General features: G+C 38.5%; 1 protein-coding gene across 7 annotated transcripts in view; it reads left to right on the forward strand.

Moving 5' to 3' along the window:
* ANKS1B (ankyrin repeat and sterile alpha motif domain containing 1B) overlaps nt 1–12,782 on the forward strand; it is an 862,484-nt gene that overhangs the window by 551,539 nt on the left and 298,163 nt on the right. For all 7 annotated transcript variants that reach the window (XM_072973193.1, XM_072973192.1, XM_072973191.1 and 4 more), the window contains one exon: nt 3,095–3,193. In XM_072973193.1, coding sequence (XP_072829294.1) covers nt 3,095–3,193 — 99 coding nt within the window. The remainder of the gene's footprint in view (nt 1–3,094; nt 3,194–12,782) is intronic.

Consider the following 12,782-nt stretch of genomic DNA (forward strand, 5'->3'; position numbering starts at 1 on the left):
ATGTTTATTGTCCTTAATGGCACAACTGTTACCCAAATACATGTGAAATAGCTAGTTGCAAGATTTGAAACATCTGATTTTTCTCTGAAAAGCTGTAAGAACCCATGATACTACAAAAATGAAGTACTCTATAATTTCTCTTAATAAGAAATTTCATAAGTTCCTAATACTGAGATTGATTTGTCAATAGGAAAAAAAACCCATGCATTCTTGCACTTCTCTATAATTACTTCTTGAAGCTATTTAGGTTACAAGTTCTGAAACACTAAAATGTAATTTCAAACTATACGGTCTATATTTATACAGAGTGAAACTAATCAAAAATTTGGACATGACTGAAATCACAGCATTTTAGAATTGAATGGGTGTTTGTTAAATGACTTCATTTAGTGGGTGAGGACCATGAAGCCCAGAAATAATATATGACTTAACCACATTTGCCTAGACAAGACTCAGACCCAGGTCTTTAAGACTCCAAGCCTGGTGCTATCTTGAAAAAAGACTGGCTAGATGATGCACCAGGATATTTTTGGTATCCCTAGACATTACAATAAGAGAGAAAATAGAAAATTTCTAACAGCATGCCTCACTGGGAACAGAAAATCCTTTTCTTTACATTTCCACAATTAGTACCATTTCCTCTTGGGCACATTCTCACCATTTGCATTGTGCTTCCTATAGTTTTCACTCATCTTTCAAACATGTTTGGTAGTTATCCTGTATGCTAGGAAATCTGACCCAAAAAGAGGTGTCTAACTTTCCTACAATTCTTCAAAATGTTTCCTCCCTTACTGAAGATAGAGAAGGCAGTATATTGGTGGTTTAGAGGAAGAACAATGGTCTTTAAGGATTTAATTCTTCAAATCATTTCAGTATTCTGACATTGAAGTCAAAAGTTTTCAGTATTTTACCTATAAATAGTAGCTAATTCAGACTGTAGCATCCTGGTGTGTTTTGTGTTTGTACAAAGAAACTAGGTTCTATATTTTGCATAAGCTGAAGTTGTGGGCTGGTAATTTAGCCCATGGAAAACCTGGTAATGATCTAATACATAGGTGGCCAAAGGTTTTTTGTTTTTCTGTTTTTGTTTTTAAGGGCCTTTTAACTCCTTTGGAAAACCCTTTAAAGAGTGAAAGTCAAACACAGAATGGTATCATATATCCAGCTCATGACACAATAGTCCATTTCTGAAAATAATAACGCTTTCTCAAAATGAAGTCATTTATATTCTTAGCCATGCTCTATTGTGTGCCCTGAGTAATTTCTTGAGAGCAATGTTTCCTATGGCATATTGCCAAGACTGGCTTTATTTGTTTTTCATTAGGCTTTTTATTATCATGCTGCTATATACCTGGATCATTCTGCCTCCTCCGAGACAGCCAGGGTAGCTTAAGCACAGAAATGATGCTATGAGTAGGTGGAATGTTTTTGTCCAGTGAATGCCCATTTTAAATGCATAGCTGTGGTACTATTTTAATGACTTTAATCTTTCTAAGAACGGTCAATTATCCATTTATAACATAGTCTGATATTAAATTGTTTACATTCATCTATTCTGTGCCTGTCCAGGGAAAGCCATTAGTCTTTTCACCACACTAGACTGGCCCTTCCTCTTTCATCATCTCAGAAAAGGCATTATGATCCACATCTATTGCCCAAGCCTGGAACTGATGTGTATTCTGCATTTCTCCATCATTCTGCGCATTCAATCACCAAGTAAAACTTCTTGATAGTTTTTAAATCCACCCACTTCTTTCTGTCTCCCATGACCACTGCCTTAGTCTAAGCCCATGTCATCTCTAGAACAACTATTGTAGCCCCCTAATGGTGTCCATGCTCCCATGATTGCCCTTTCCTGTTCATTCTCTTTTGCTTCAAATGTCCATAGATAGCCATTGCTCTCCATAAATAGGTAGTCTGTAATTTCTATTCATGAGTGTTTTTGTTTTATACATTGATAAGGCAGAATTTGATTTGCCCATAAAAGCAGTGATCTGAGTTCTTGAATTTCTCTATGGACTCCTTAATTTAAAAGGAAGCTTTAGCTTGCAATATCCAAATGATGAAAATTTAGGGATGAAATAAGCAATTTATAAATTTCTGTGTTAGAATGTGAATCCAAGATAAAAAAAATCATTGAAATCAGAATTTCAGGACTAGACTGATCCTTGGAGGAGATTATGTGGCTCACCTTCACCATATTATAGGTAAGAAAATGGAGACTCAGCCTCAGAAACCAAATTAATCCTTCTGAATTTGGGGTCTCATCATGTAATTCCTTTTCTTAAAGGAATGGCTTCTCATTATGGTCAAGACAATGTTTAAATTCCTCAATGTGGCACATCTGTATAGACTGGTCTCTCCTTACCTTTTGCTCCTCTCTCCAACTCATCCCAGAACTCGATGTTTCTAATCCTACCATCCTTCAGATATCTGATTAGACATCATCTCCTCCAAAAACATCCCCTCTACACTCCCAAGCATGTGTCACCATCCTAGCACATTCACCGCATTCTAACTTCCTTTGAACAATCTGTTTCCATCACTGAACTGGAAGGAATAGACAGTTGAGGGCAGGGACCTGAATCTTATTCATTGTTCTATCCCCACATCTTGATCAGCGGTCTGGCATTCAATATTTAAAATTAATTATTAATTCTCTTTCAACTTGTCTAGTATACTGTAGTTTTTCTGTCAGCTCTCCTTACAAAATCTGTTTTCAGAGGAGAAAAACTAATTCATTCACATCAACGTAAAGGTCACTGATAGTTTTAAATGGCAACTCTTCCTAGAAACATATACATTTTTAGAAGAACAGACTTTTGAGTCACAGGAATGAATTCCCAATGCAGATAATCCAACCATAAATAGTAAACCGTGAGAGCATTTGTGAGGCAAAGGAAGCTTTCCCAGAACCTTCAACTCAGTCACCTAGGTGGCCTACTCTCACCTCACCCTCTCAGAAGAATTACTCCGTTTTTGTTAACAAAAATCAGATCACTTGTTGGTTATTTTTCTCTGTATCAAGCAAATAATTATTCACCCACAGTAGAAATGCCTGAGTTAATTTATAGCATATCTGGTTTTGTTTCAGGGAAGCAATGTTATGGAAGATCAGGATTTGTTAGAAATTGGAATCCTTAATTCTGGGCACAGACAAAGAATTCTACAGGCAATCCAGCTCCTTCCAAAGGTAAGCTATGCTTTATTACCCCAGCCCTATCCGTCCTGTTGGTTTTAAGTCCAGGTGTACAAGGGGTATTAGCATGTAGGACAACATGTCTGTATATTGATGCAACTCCCCAAAGCAGGTCTTCCTAGTCCAGTTAAACATTCAGACTCATAAGCCTACTATGAGCCATAGAAGATTTATCAAGAAAGATGTAATACAAGAAATGCCACTGGCCTGCAGGGCAGCTTCAGAATTTCTCTTCGATGGGATTCTTTATATCAGTACAAACATTAGTCCAGGCTCCCCAAGGTGAAAGATCAGATACAAGAAGACATGATCAATATTGAGTGGGTATAAGAATGTTCCTGGATTAGAAACCTCATGCCCTGTAAGAGGCAATATCTCTTGTAACAACTCCATAGCCCTAGCCTCCAGGGACAAGGGATCTGCCTAATCACGAGTCATCACTCAGGGAACTCCGAAGTATCACATCCCCGTCAGGTATTTATAGTTCATGTGTAAATCTTCCTAGTCCAGATGCAATTTACCAACCAGGCATCATTTTAGCTGTAAGTAGTATGTTACCTAGCAACAGAGTTGACCTTCTAGTTCCAGATAAGGTTTCATAGGCGCCTAAAGCAGGAGGTAGGATCTGAGCACTGGTCTTCAAGAAATGTAGGATTTTTAATTGGTGAGAAAAAGAAAAGGCATTTCAGGGACCAGCAGGAATCCTATAAATACAAATATGGTCCAGGGAACAAATTGCCAGAAGCATTAAGGGATCAGTGATGCTGTGTGATTTAAAATCCAATGGGATTTGCACGACAATGTGAATGTCCTTAATACCACTTCAAGATGGTTTAAGGTGGTAAATTCTATGTTTTGTTTTTTCACCACAATTTTTAAAATAATTTAAAAAAAGAAAAAAAAACCCAATGTGATTAAAACAATTGGAATGTGGAGTCAGAGATAAAACATAAGAAGTAGGTTGGGTCAGGTTGGTATCAGGCTAAGGAATTTGAAATTTATTCTGTAAGCACTAGGGAATGGACATGACTAGACTGCTTTCGGCCAGTTAATTCTGGAGGCAGTGTAAGAGAGGAATTAGAAGGAGGGAATACTGAAGTTGGGGCATCCAGCTGGGAAAAGATTCAGGGGGTAGGGTCGGAGGCAGGTTAGCAGATGGACAGTCATGGAGGCGTCTAGATACATGAATTTATCATACTTTTGTATTCTCCTGTGCTCCTTTCCTCTCTGAGGAGGTTATAATTTCTCCTTCTTGAAATGCAAAAGATAAATATTAACCACTGTTTCTAAGGAAGTGACATGATGAAGTTTGCCAGCTGACATGAACTGAGTTTCTACTGATAGAAACTTAGCACTTTTGCAAATTCAAGGAAAGTTGAGCATACAGAGGAGTTTAATCATACAGTTTTCTATATTAAAAGGAAGAGAATAAAGCATCCTTAGAACTATATCTGGAAGTAATTCTTATTGACATAGTGTTCACCTCACTACTTTTGTATTCTTACTTAAAATATTACTTCCTCAGCAAGTTTCCTCTTCACTCTCAGCAAGGATTTCTGCACTGCCATCTCCCCAACACCTACCACACTGACCAGCCCCTGGTAGGCACTCAGTGGATCAATGAATGCCTCCCCACTTGTCACAAATCTGCCCATCATTTAAAGTTCAACTCAAATGGTTCTTTATCACTTTTTTTGTGAAACTTCCCCTGAAGTGGATCCAGGGAATCACCACCTTAGTAATTATTACCCTAGTCCAAACCAACCACCTCTAATCAGACTAGCATAACAGATCCTGTCGTCTTTAGGTTAGACCACTTGAGTCAATTTCTCATTGGTCTTCTTGCCTGGATGATGCATGGATGCCTAATCTCTGTCCTAGTTACCTTTCTTACCACTTTACAATTGGATTTCCACACAGCATTGAGCAAGAAACGTAAATCAGGTCATGCCACACCCTGCTTAAAGTCTCCAGTTGGTTCCCTTTATTTCTTAGAATGGAATCTTTACCATGGCATCTGAAAGTCCATGGAATCTGACCCCTTCCCCCCAATATGACCTCATCTCTCACTTTCCCTTTCTCCCACACTCTAGTCATGTGGCTTTCTTTTTTGTTCTAGAGCATGCCAAACTCTTTTTTGCCTCAAAGCCTTTCCATATTGGTCTATCTGCCAGGAAAGCCTTTTCCTTCAGATCTTCAAATGCTTGTTCCTTACACCAAGTCTCTACTCAGCAGTTACCTCCTCACGGAGGACTTTGTGCCCTTAGAGTCACACCTCTTGCCACTGTCACTGTCCTTCATATTGTCCTGCTTTAGTTTTCTTCATAGCGCTTGTGGCTCCCTGAAGTTATATTATTTGTCTGTTCTTTTCCTTATTTTTCATCTCACATCCAGGTCAATGAAGTAAGGGACCTTGGCTATATTTTTCCCTTCTATATATCCAGTCCCTGGAATAGTGCCTAGCACATCATAGGTGGTCAAAAAATAATTTGTGGAATGAAAGAATACCGTGCTCTCTCTTTCCTCTGAGATTTGATGGCCCTATGCTTGTTCTGTCTGAAGGTACCAATGATATTCTACTATTTCTATGTTATAAGGATCCTGAGGGCAGAGACAATTTCACATCCATCCTTGGACTTCCCACCATGTGTAGCTCAATACATGCACATTAAAAGGGTGAAAGAATGAGTGACTGAATGAATGAACATTTTTTCACATGTTGTTCAAATATAAATTTTTTAAATCACAGAGTATCTCAATTTTTTAGCTATATCTATAATCCTATACATGCCATTTTGTGAAACAAAAGAATCTGAACCCAGAATTATTTGGAAAATAAATGAAGTGTTTATTTTTAAGACAGAATCTCATTCCCTTTTGAGGAAACAATATAATAGAAATAATACAAAATGAAGCTGCTATCAAGAGGCTGATGCTGAACTGCTTACTATGCACCCAAATGAGTAGAGAATATATAAAAACATCCAAGCACGTGTTCAGCAGCACAAACAACGTATTGTAATGCTACAAATTGATGCTTTGCCTTCTTAGGTAATGAGCCCAATCTTTAGATGGTTAATAGTGTAATTTCACTGCCAGCACATTCATTTGCATTCACTCTAACTTAGCACTGCCAGAAAATGGACAAAATGTCTCTTCATTTTGTTTGTACAGTTTTGGTTCTCAGAATATTTGGTCCTCAAATGTTCATCTGTCATGAAAAATATTCCATGATTGCTACCTGAGATCCTTTAATTAACATATTGTGTTTTGGAATTGGTGCGATTGTTCCTAAACAAGGAAAAGATGGTTTACTAAGTGCAATCTTGATCTGTTAGCACAGTTCAAAGCATGTTTTTCATGCTTTATTTGTATTTGTTGTTTCAAATTTGAAAGACAAAAGTTTATTCCTTTGGTAAGAATGTTTTTCTTGTAATATGCCCCTATTAACATTGAAGTATTTACCAGTGCCAAGGTCTACCTGTTCTCCAGTACATTTGATGCATTGAACACATAGAATATGTTCCATGTGTTCTAAACATGGACATCTTTAGAACAGTAATCACATCATTCCCTTTCTCCATCCATTCTTTCCCTCTATCTTTGACAGTGCTTGACCTTTAGTAGCAAAGCTTCATTATTCATTTTCACCCAGCATCCACTTCCGTCACCAACCCTAACACAGTCTTTTCTTAGGTCTTAAAGTTTCCCGGGACTTCTGAAGATCAAATTTTACCCTTTTCTCTTTTTGAGACAGGAAACACACCAAAAGTTCCATGAGAAGATGGCTTATTTTGCATTCTCCTAGAAACTTTAAGGATATTGGGCTTTTTCAGTCCCCTAAACACAGGGAAATTATCTGATTACTTATTTGCAACATATCATTTACCTTTTTCCAGATAAGAATTCTGTATTGCCAAGTCTTTGGATAATGCTCTAAAATCCTTTTATAAGGACATAATCTCTTTTGTCCTTTGATAATAGAACACCTGGTGGTCAGGAATTCAAAGGATTTTCATTATAAAGGTTTGCAGAATTTTGTGTCAAGGCCCATAGTGTATCTGCTCTCTTAATCTCTCATCCTGAATTGAAAATGTATTTCAGTACACTGGCAACTTTTGTATCACATGCTCACTTCATTTTTCAATTTGTTTCCTATTTTCCTGTTCCATAATATCTTTAGGAATTATCTGCTTTCCTTCTTTCCCACTCATCCTTCAGCCTACTTGGGTCTAACTAGTTCCTCTGTTGCCACCCCATACAACCAGTGCCAAGGTCACCAGTGACCAGCAGACCAGAAATTCCATAAGCTGCTTTCACTTCACTTTGGCTTCAGTAAGTTCCAGTGCTCTTGTCAGCTGTCAACATGGTCCTCTTTTGGCCTCCACAGCACCCAGTTATCTTCCTGCCTCTCTGCTGCCCTCTCTCCTTGCCTGCCCATGCTCCTCAGTTAAACATTGGAGTTCCTCAAAACTCAAACTCAAAATACTTGATGACCCATAAGTGTTGTTATCACAGGGCTCTTAATCATAGCACAGTTTCTGGTATTCATTGCTTTGTTCATTGCAACCCAACTTCTACTTTACTGCACAACGAACACGTACATTTCAGCTGCCCAGTTCAGTTCAATTTTACCAATAATTGTTGAGTTACATAATTTCAATTGTTTTTTCACTGAATGGCATTGAATACCTCTGACCAGATAAATTACCCCATTCCCTATCCTCAGTTTGAGATTTTGGTTGAAAAAAAAAATAGTTATCTCTTATTCCAGTAGAAAAATAAGATCTCTGTTAGTATCTATTGCTATATAATAAGTTACCCCAAATCTTAGTGGCATATAACAACATTTATTATCCCACTATTTCTGTGGAGTAGGAATTTGGGAGACGCTTTGTTTCTTAGGGTCCTCTGGTTCTGGGGTCTCTCACAAGACTACTGTCCTCTCACGATTCATCTGGGAAGAATCCACTTCCTAGCTCACTCATGTGGTTGTGGGCAAGATTCTGATCTTCAGGAGTTTTCGGCTGAGGCCTTAGTGCCTCACAAGCTATCGGCTGAAGGCCTCCCTCAGTTCCTTGTCACATGGGCCCCTCCGTAATGAATCTCACAACATGAATCTGGCTTCAGCAGCACAAGTGAGAGGACAAGAAAGTGCTAGCAAAAGACAGGAAATCTTAGTCTTCCATAACATCCCATCCTTTTTGCCTGTTCTATTTATTACAGTCAAGCCATTAATCCAGCCCAAACACAAGGAGAGGTGGGCTCACTGGGGCCCATCTCAGAAGTCTGCCTTCGGCAGATACACTGTATGATGATCTTTTCAGTCTCGTTCAGAAATCCAGGCTTCTCCATCATGGGGTTCTCCCATCTTGGAGTTCTTTGAGAGCCTCCGTAAGGGGAGGGGGAAGGGATGATCCCAGATGTTCTATTGCCAGGATTGGAAGTGCGTCACTTACTTTAGACCACAGTTGATGCACCAGCACTCAGTTTCATGACCCTCACTCAACTCCAAGGTAAGCCAAGAAATATAATCTCCTTTCCCAGGAAAAGGTAACAGAATTCCTAAGAATCTAGCCATTCTGTGCCAGAAACACCGTTTTCTGCCCCTCAGCTGCTGCCCTTCTTCACAGAAGAATTAATTCCTTAACATTTACTCCTTGAAGAAGCCTTTTATGACATCCTCTATCTGGGCTAGATTTCTAATTGAACCCTTCTGTGTTCCCTCTATACCCTATAAAACTACCTATTGACTAGTTTGTTTCTCTCTTGTTCAAGATTAGGATCTTTGTCATATTCATTGTCATTTCCTAGGCATGGAGCGTCTGGACATAGTAATGCTCAGTTAATGTTTATTAAACTAGACCAAGCCAAACAAGAATGCAGATTAAAAATCAGTCCCGAACAGGTCAGGCCAGGACTCCCAAAGACTGTTTCCAGCTGAGCACCTTTATATTTAAATGTTTTACAAAGAAGTTAGGCAGGTCCTTCATGAATGTAACACTTACAACCTGGTGGCCTGCACTTTCCTCCAGTGACCTGTTCCCTTATGCCTCGTGCTTTCTGTTTATGAGTGGAAACCAGTAACCAGTCTGCTCTTCAGGAGTACATTGAGGGAAGGAATGGCTGGTATTTTTAAAGCTCCTTGAGCCCTTTGAAATGACAAAACCCAGTACATACAAAGTACAAAATAGCTACAGCTGTTTGGGCTGGAAAGCTATCCAGAGAACTGCTAGACATGAGAGTGGTGCAGTCCCAGCTTACTCACAGATGCTCTGTTCCACGGTTTTTATGCCATTTCAGAAAGCAAGAGGGCTGCTGCATTCTTCCTAAGCTAAAGATGGAGGATTTTTAATGTTAAAGTGAATTTATCTTGAAATAGTTTATTATGTAGACCACAGAACCGAACTATCATTTTACTCATTATCCCCCATGACATTTACAGAGAAATATGGGAGGAATTCTGTGAGTAAATAGGTTCTGATCTATCACCATTCCCAGCAGCTGTCATCCTTCAACTTTGAGAAGTTCACCCCTGTTTAATAAAGAGCAATGGCTCCCTTGGAGGGATACTGCAATCAGTAGTAAGAGTAAAGGTATTTAGATATCTGAGCACTTCCTCTTCCTAGTGTTAAGTCTTCCAAGAAAATCACAATTTACAGCAGCAAAGTACCTTAAAATATCCAACTCAACCTCTCACCTGAGTCATTTCACAGGTGAGGATAAGCGTGGGTCATATTAAATGACTTGCCTTGACACAGATTGTTCCTTAGCGACAGAGCTGGAACTAAATCCCAGGTGTCCATCTTCATGACAAATTGCCTCCTGGGTCGGATACTCTGCTGTCTGTGAGATCCGATGCTCTGAAGATGCTTTGTGAGGAAAACTGTAAAAAGACAAGAAAGAACCAAATGGCTAAACATAAGAAAAGGAATTGTTTCTAAATTGGGTCCCTTTTTAAGTTTCAGGCTAAAAAAGCAATTTTTGCAACTTCTGCAGACCACTAAACTCCCTTCTCAAGACTGGAAGGGAAGGGCTGTGGTGGGGATCCAAAAGCCCTAGAAAGTCAGGAAAGAGACAGACACGGACAAGGAGAGAGGCAGACACAGACCATGTCAGTTGTCCAGCAGCCACTGGGGTTAAACAGCTTGTTTATTCTTGTAGGTGGCCTTAGAGAAGCTTCACTAATGGTAAGAATTGCTGTTTCAAAGAAGGAAAGGCATAGTAAAATAAAGTAAAATAACTAAAATAATCTTATTTATTTTCTTTAATCTGGATAGAGAGGAAGAAAAGATGGGCAAGGAGAGAGCGAAAACACATCTTTAGAGCATTCACCTACACAGAGGTGACATTTTTATAGGATTAAGCCAGGAAGCAGCATGGTGTAATAGTTGGGAACATGGCTGGAGCTCCCTGAGTTTGATTTTACCTACCCCACTGGGGTGTTGGGAGATTTAAATGAGTCAATATTTGTAAAGCACTTAAAATGGAGCTTGGCACATGATATGGGCTATATTCATGTTTATTAAATAAATTTTTAAAAGAAGATTGAAGATAAACTAAGAAAAACGTTAGGTTCCTTCAATCCATTAATTAATTATCTATTCATTTAATAGATATTTTTATGAAATACCTACCACATGCCAGGCTGTGTTCTAGATGTTGAAGATATGGTGTTAGGAAACCAAACCTACAAGATCACTCTCCCCATGCAACTTATTTTAGTGGAGTATGCAGACAAAAAGAAGTAAAAAATATGTTATAGGTAAAGATTGTTGCTATGGAGAAATATGAAGCAAAAGAATAGACAGAGTGACGAGGGTGTATGAATGCTGTTCTAGATGGATAGATGAGGATTCACACCCAGGAAGTTTCACTGCGGCTCTTAACCACCTCACTGTGTTGTCTAAACCCTATACTTCAAAATACAACGAGGACACTCAAGGATAATTCACTTACAGAGCCTTTAAGGAACTCAGGATTTTGCAAAAATGAACTCTCTTGAGCTTTTAGTTTTACCTAATTTAATTCTATGTTAGCCACCTACTACTTGTGTCACCTTGGATAAGTTACTTAAGTTCCCCCTCAGTTTCATCATCTGTAAAATGGAGATAATAATAGTAGAAAATACCACGTTAAATTATTGTGAGCTATAAATTTAAAAATGAGTATGAAGTGCCTGTCTCTTAGAAGGACTAAGTTAGTATTCATCATAACCACTTGCACTTTTTTTAACATTTTTTATTGATTTATAATCATTTTACAATGTTGTGTCAAATTCCAGTGTTCAGCACAATTTTTCAGTCATTCATGGACATATACACACTCATTGTCACATTTTTTTCTCTGTGATTTATCATAACATTTTGTGTATATTTCCCTGTGCTATACAGTGTAATCTTGTTTATCTATTCTACAATTTTGAAATCCCAGTCTATCCCTTCCCACCCTCTACCCCCCTGGTAACCACAAGTCTGTATTCTCTGTCCATGAGTCTTTAGATTCCACATATGAGCGATCTCATATGGTATTTTTCTTTCTCTTTCTGGCTTACTTCACTTAGAATGACATTCTCTAGGAGCATCCATGTTGCTGCAAATGGCATTATGTTGTCGGTTTTTATGGCTGAGTAGTATTCCATTGTATAAATATACCACCTCTTCTTTATCCAGTCACCTGTTGATGGACATTTAGGCTGTTTCCATGTTTTGGCTATTGTAAATAGTGCTGCTATGAACATTGGGGTGCAGGTGTCATCCTGAAGTAGATTTCCTTCTGGGTACAAGCCCAGGAGTGGGATTCCTGGGTCATATGGTAAATCTATTTCTAGTCTTTTGAGGAATCTCCACACTGTTTTCCATAGTGGCTGCACCAAACTGCATTCCCACCAGCAGTGTAGGAGGGTTCCCCTTTCTCCACAGCCTCTCCAGCATTTGTCATTTTTGGATTTTTGAATGACGGCCATTCTGACTGGTGTGAGGTGATACCTCATTGTAGTTTTGATTTGCATTTCTCTGATAATTAGTGATATTGAACATTTTTTCATGTGCTTTTTGATCATTTGTATGTCTTCCTTGGAGAATTGCTTGTTTAGGTCTTCTGCCCATTTTTGGATTGGGTTGTTTATTTTTTTCTTATTGAGTCGTATGAGCTGCTTATATATTTTGGAGATCAAGCCTTTATCGGTTTCACTTGCAAAAATTTTCTCCCATTCCGTAGGTTTTCTCCTTGTTTTATTTCTGGTTTCCTTTGCTCTGCAGAAGCTTGTAAGTTTCATTAGGTCCCATTTGTTTATTCTTGCTTTTATTTCTTCTAGGAGAAAATTTTTGAAATGTATGTCAGATAATGTTTTGCCTATGTTTTCCTCTAGGAGGTTTATTGTATCTTGTCTTATGTTTAAGTCTTTAATCCATTTTGAGTTGATTTTTGTATATGGTGTAAGGGTGTGTTCTAGCTTCATTGTTTTACATGCTGCTGTCCAGTTTTCCTAACACCATTTGCTGAAGAGACTGTCTTTATTCCATTGTATATTCTTGCCTCCTTTGTCGAAGATGAGTTGACCAAAAGTTTGTGGGTTCATTTC

This window comes from Vicugna pacos, chromosome 12 (assembly GCF_048564905.1).
Source record: "Vicugna pacos chromosome 12, VicPac4, whole genome shotgun sequence".
NCBI lineage: Eukaryota > Metazoa > Chordata > Mammalia > Artiodactyla > Camelidae > Vicugna > Vicugna pacos.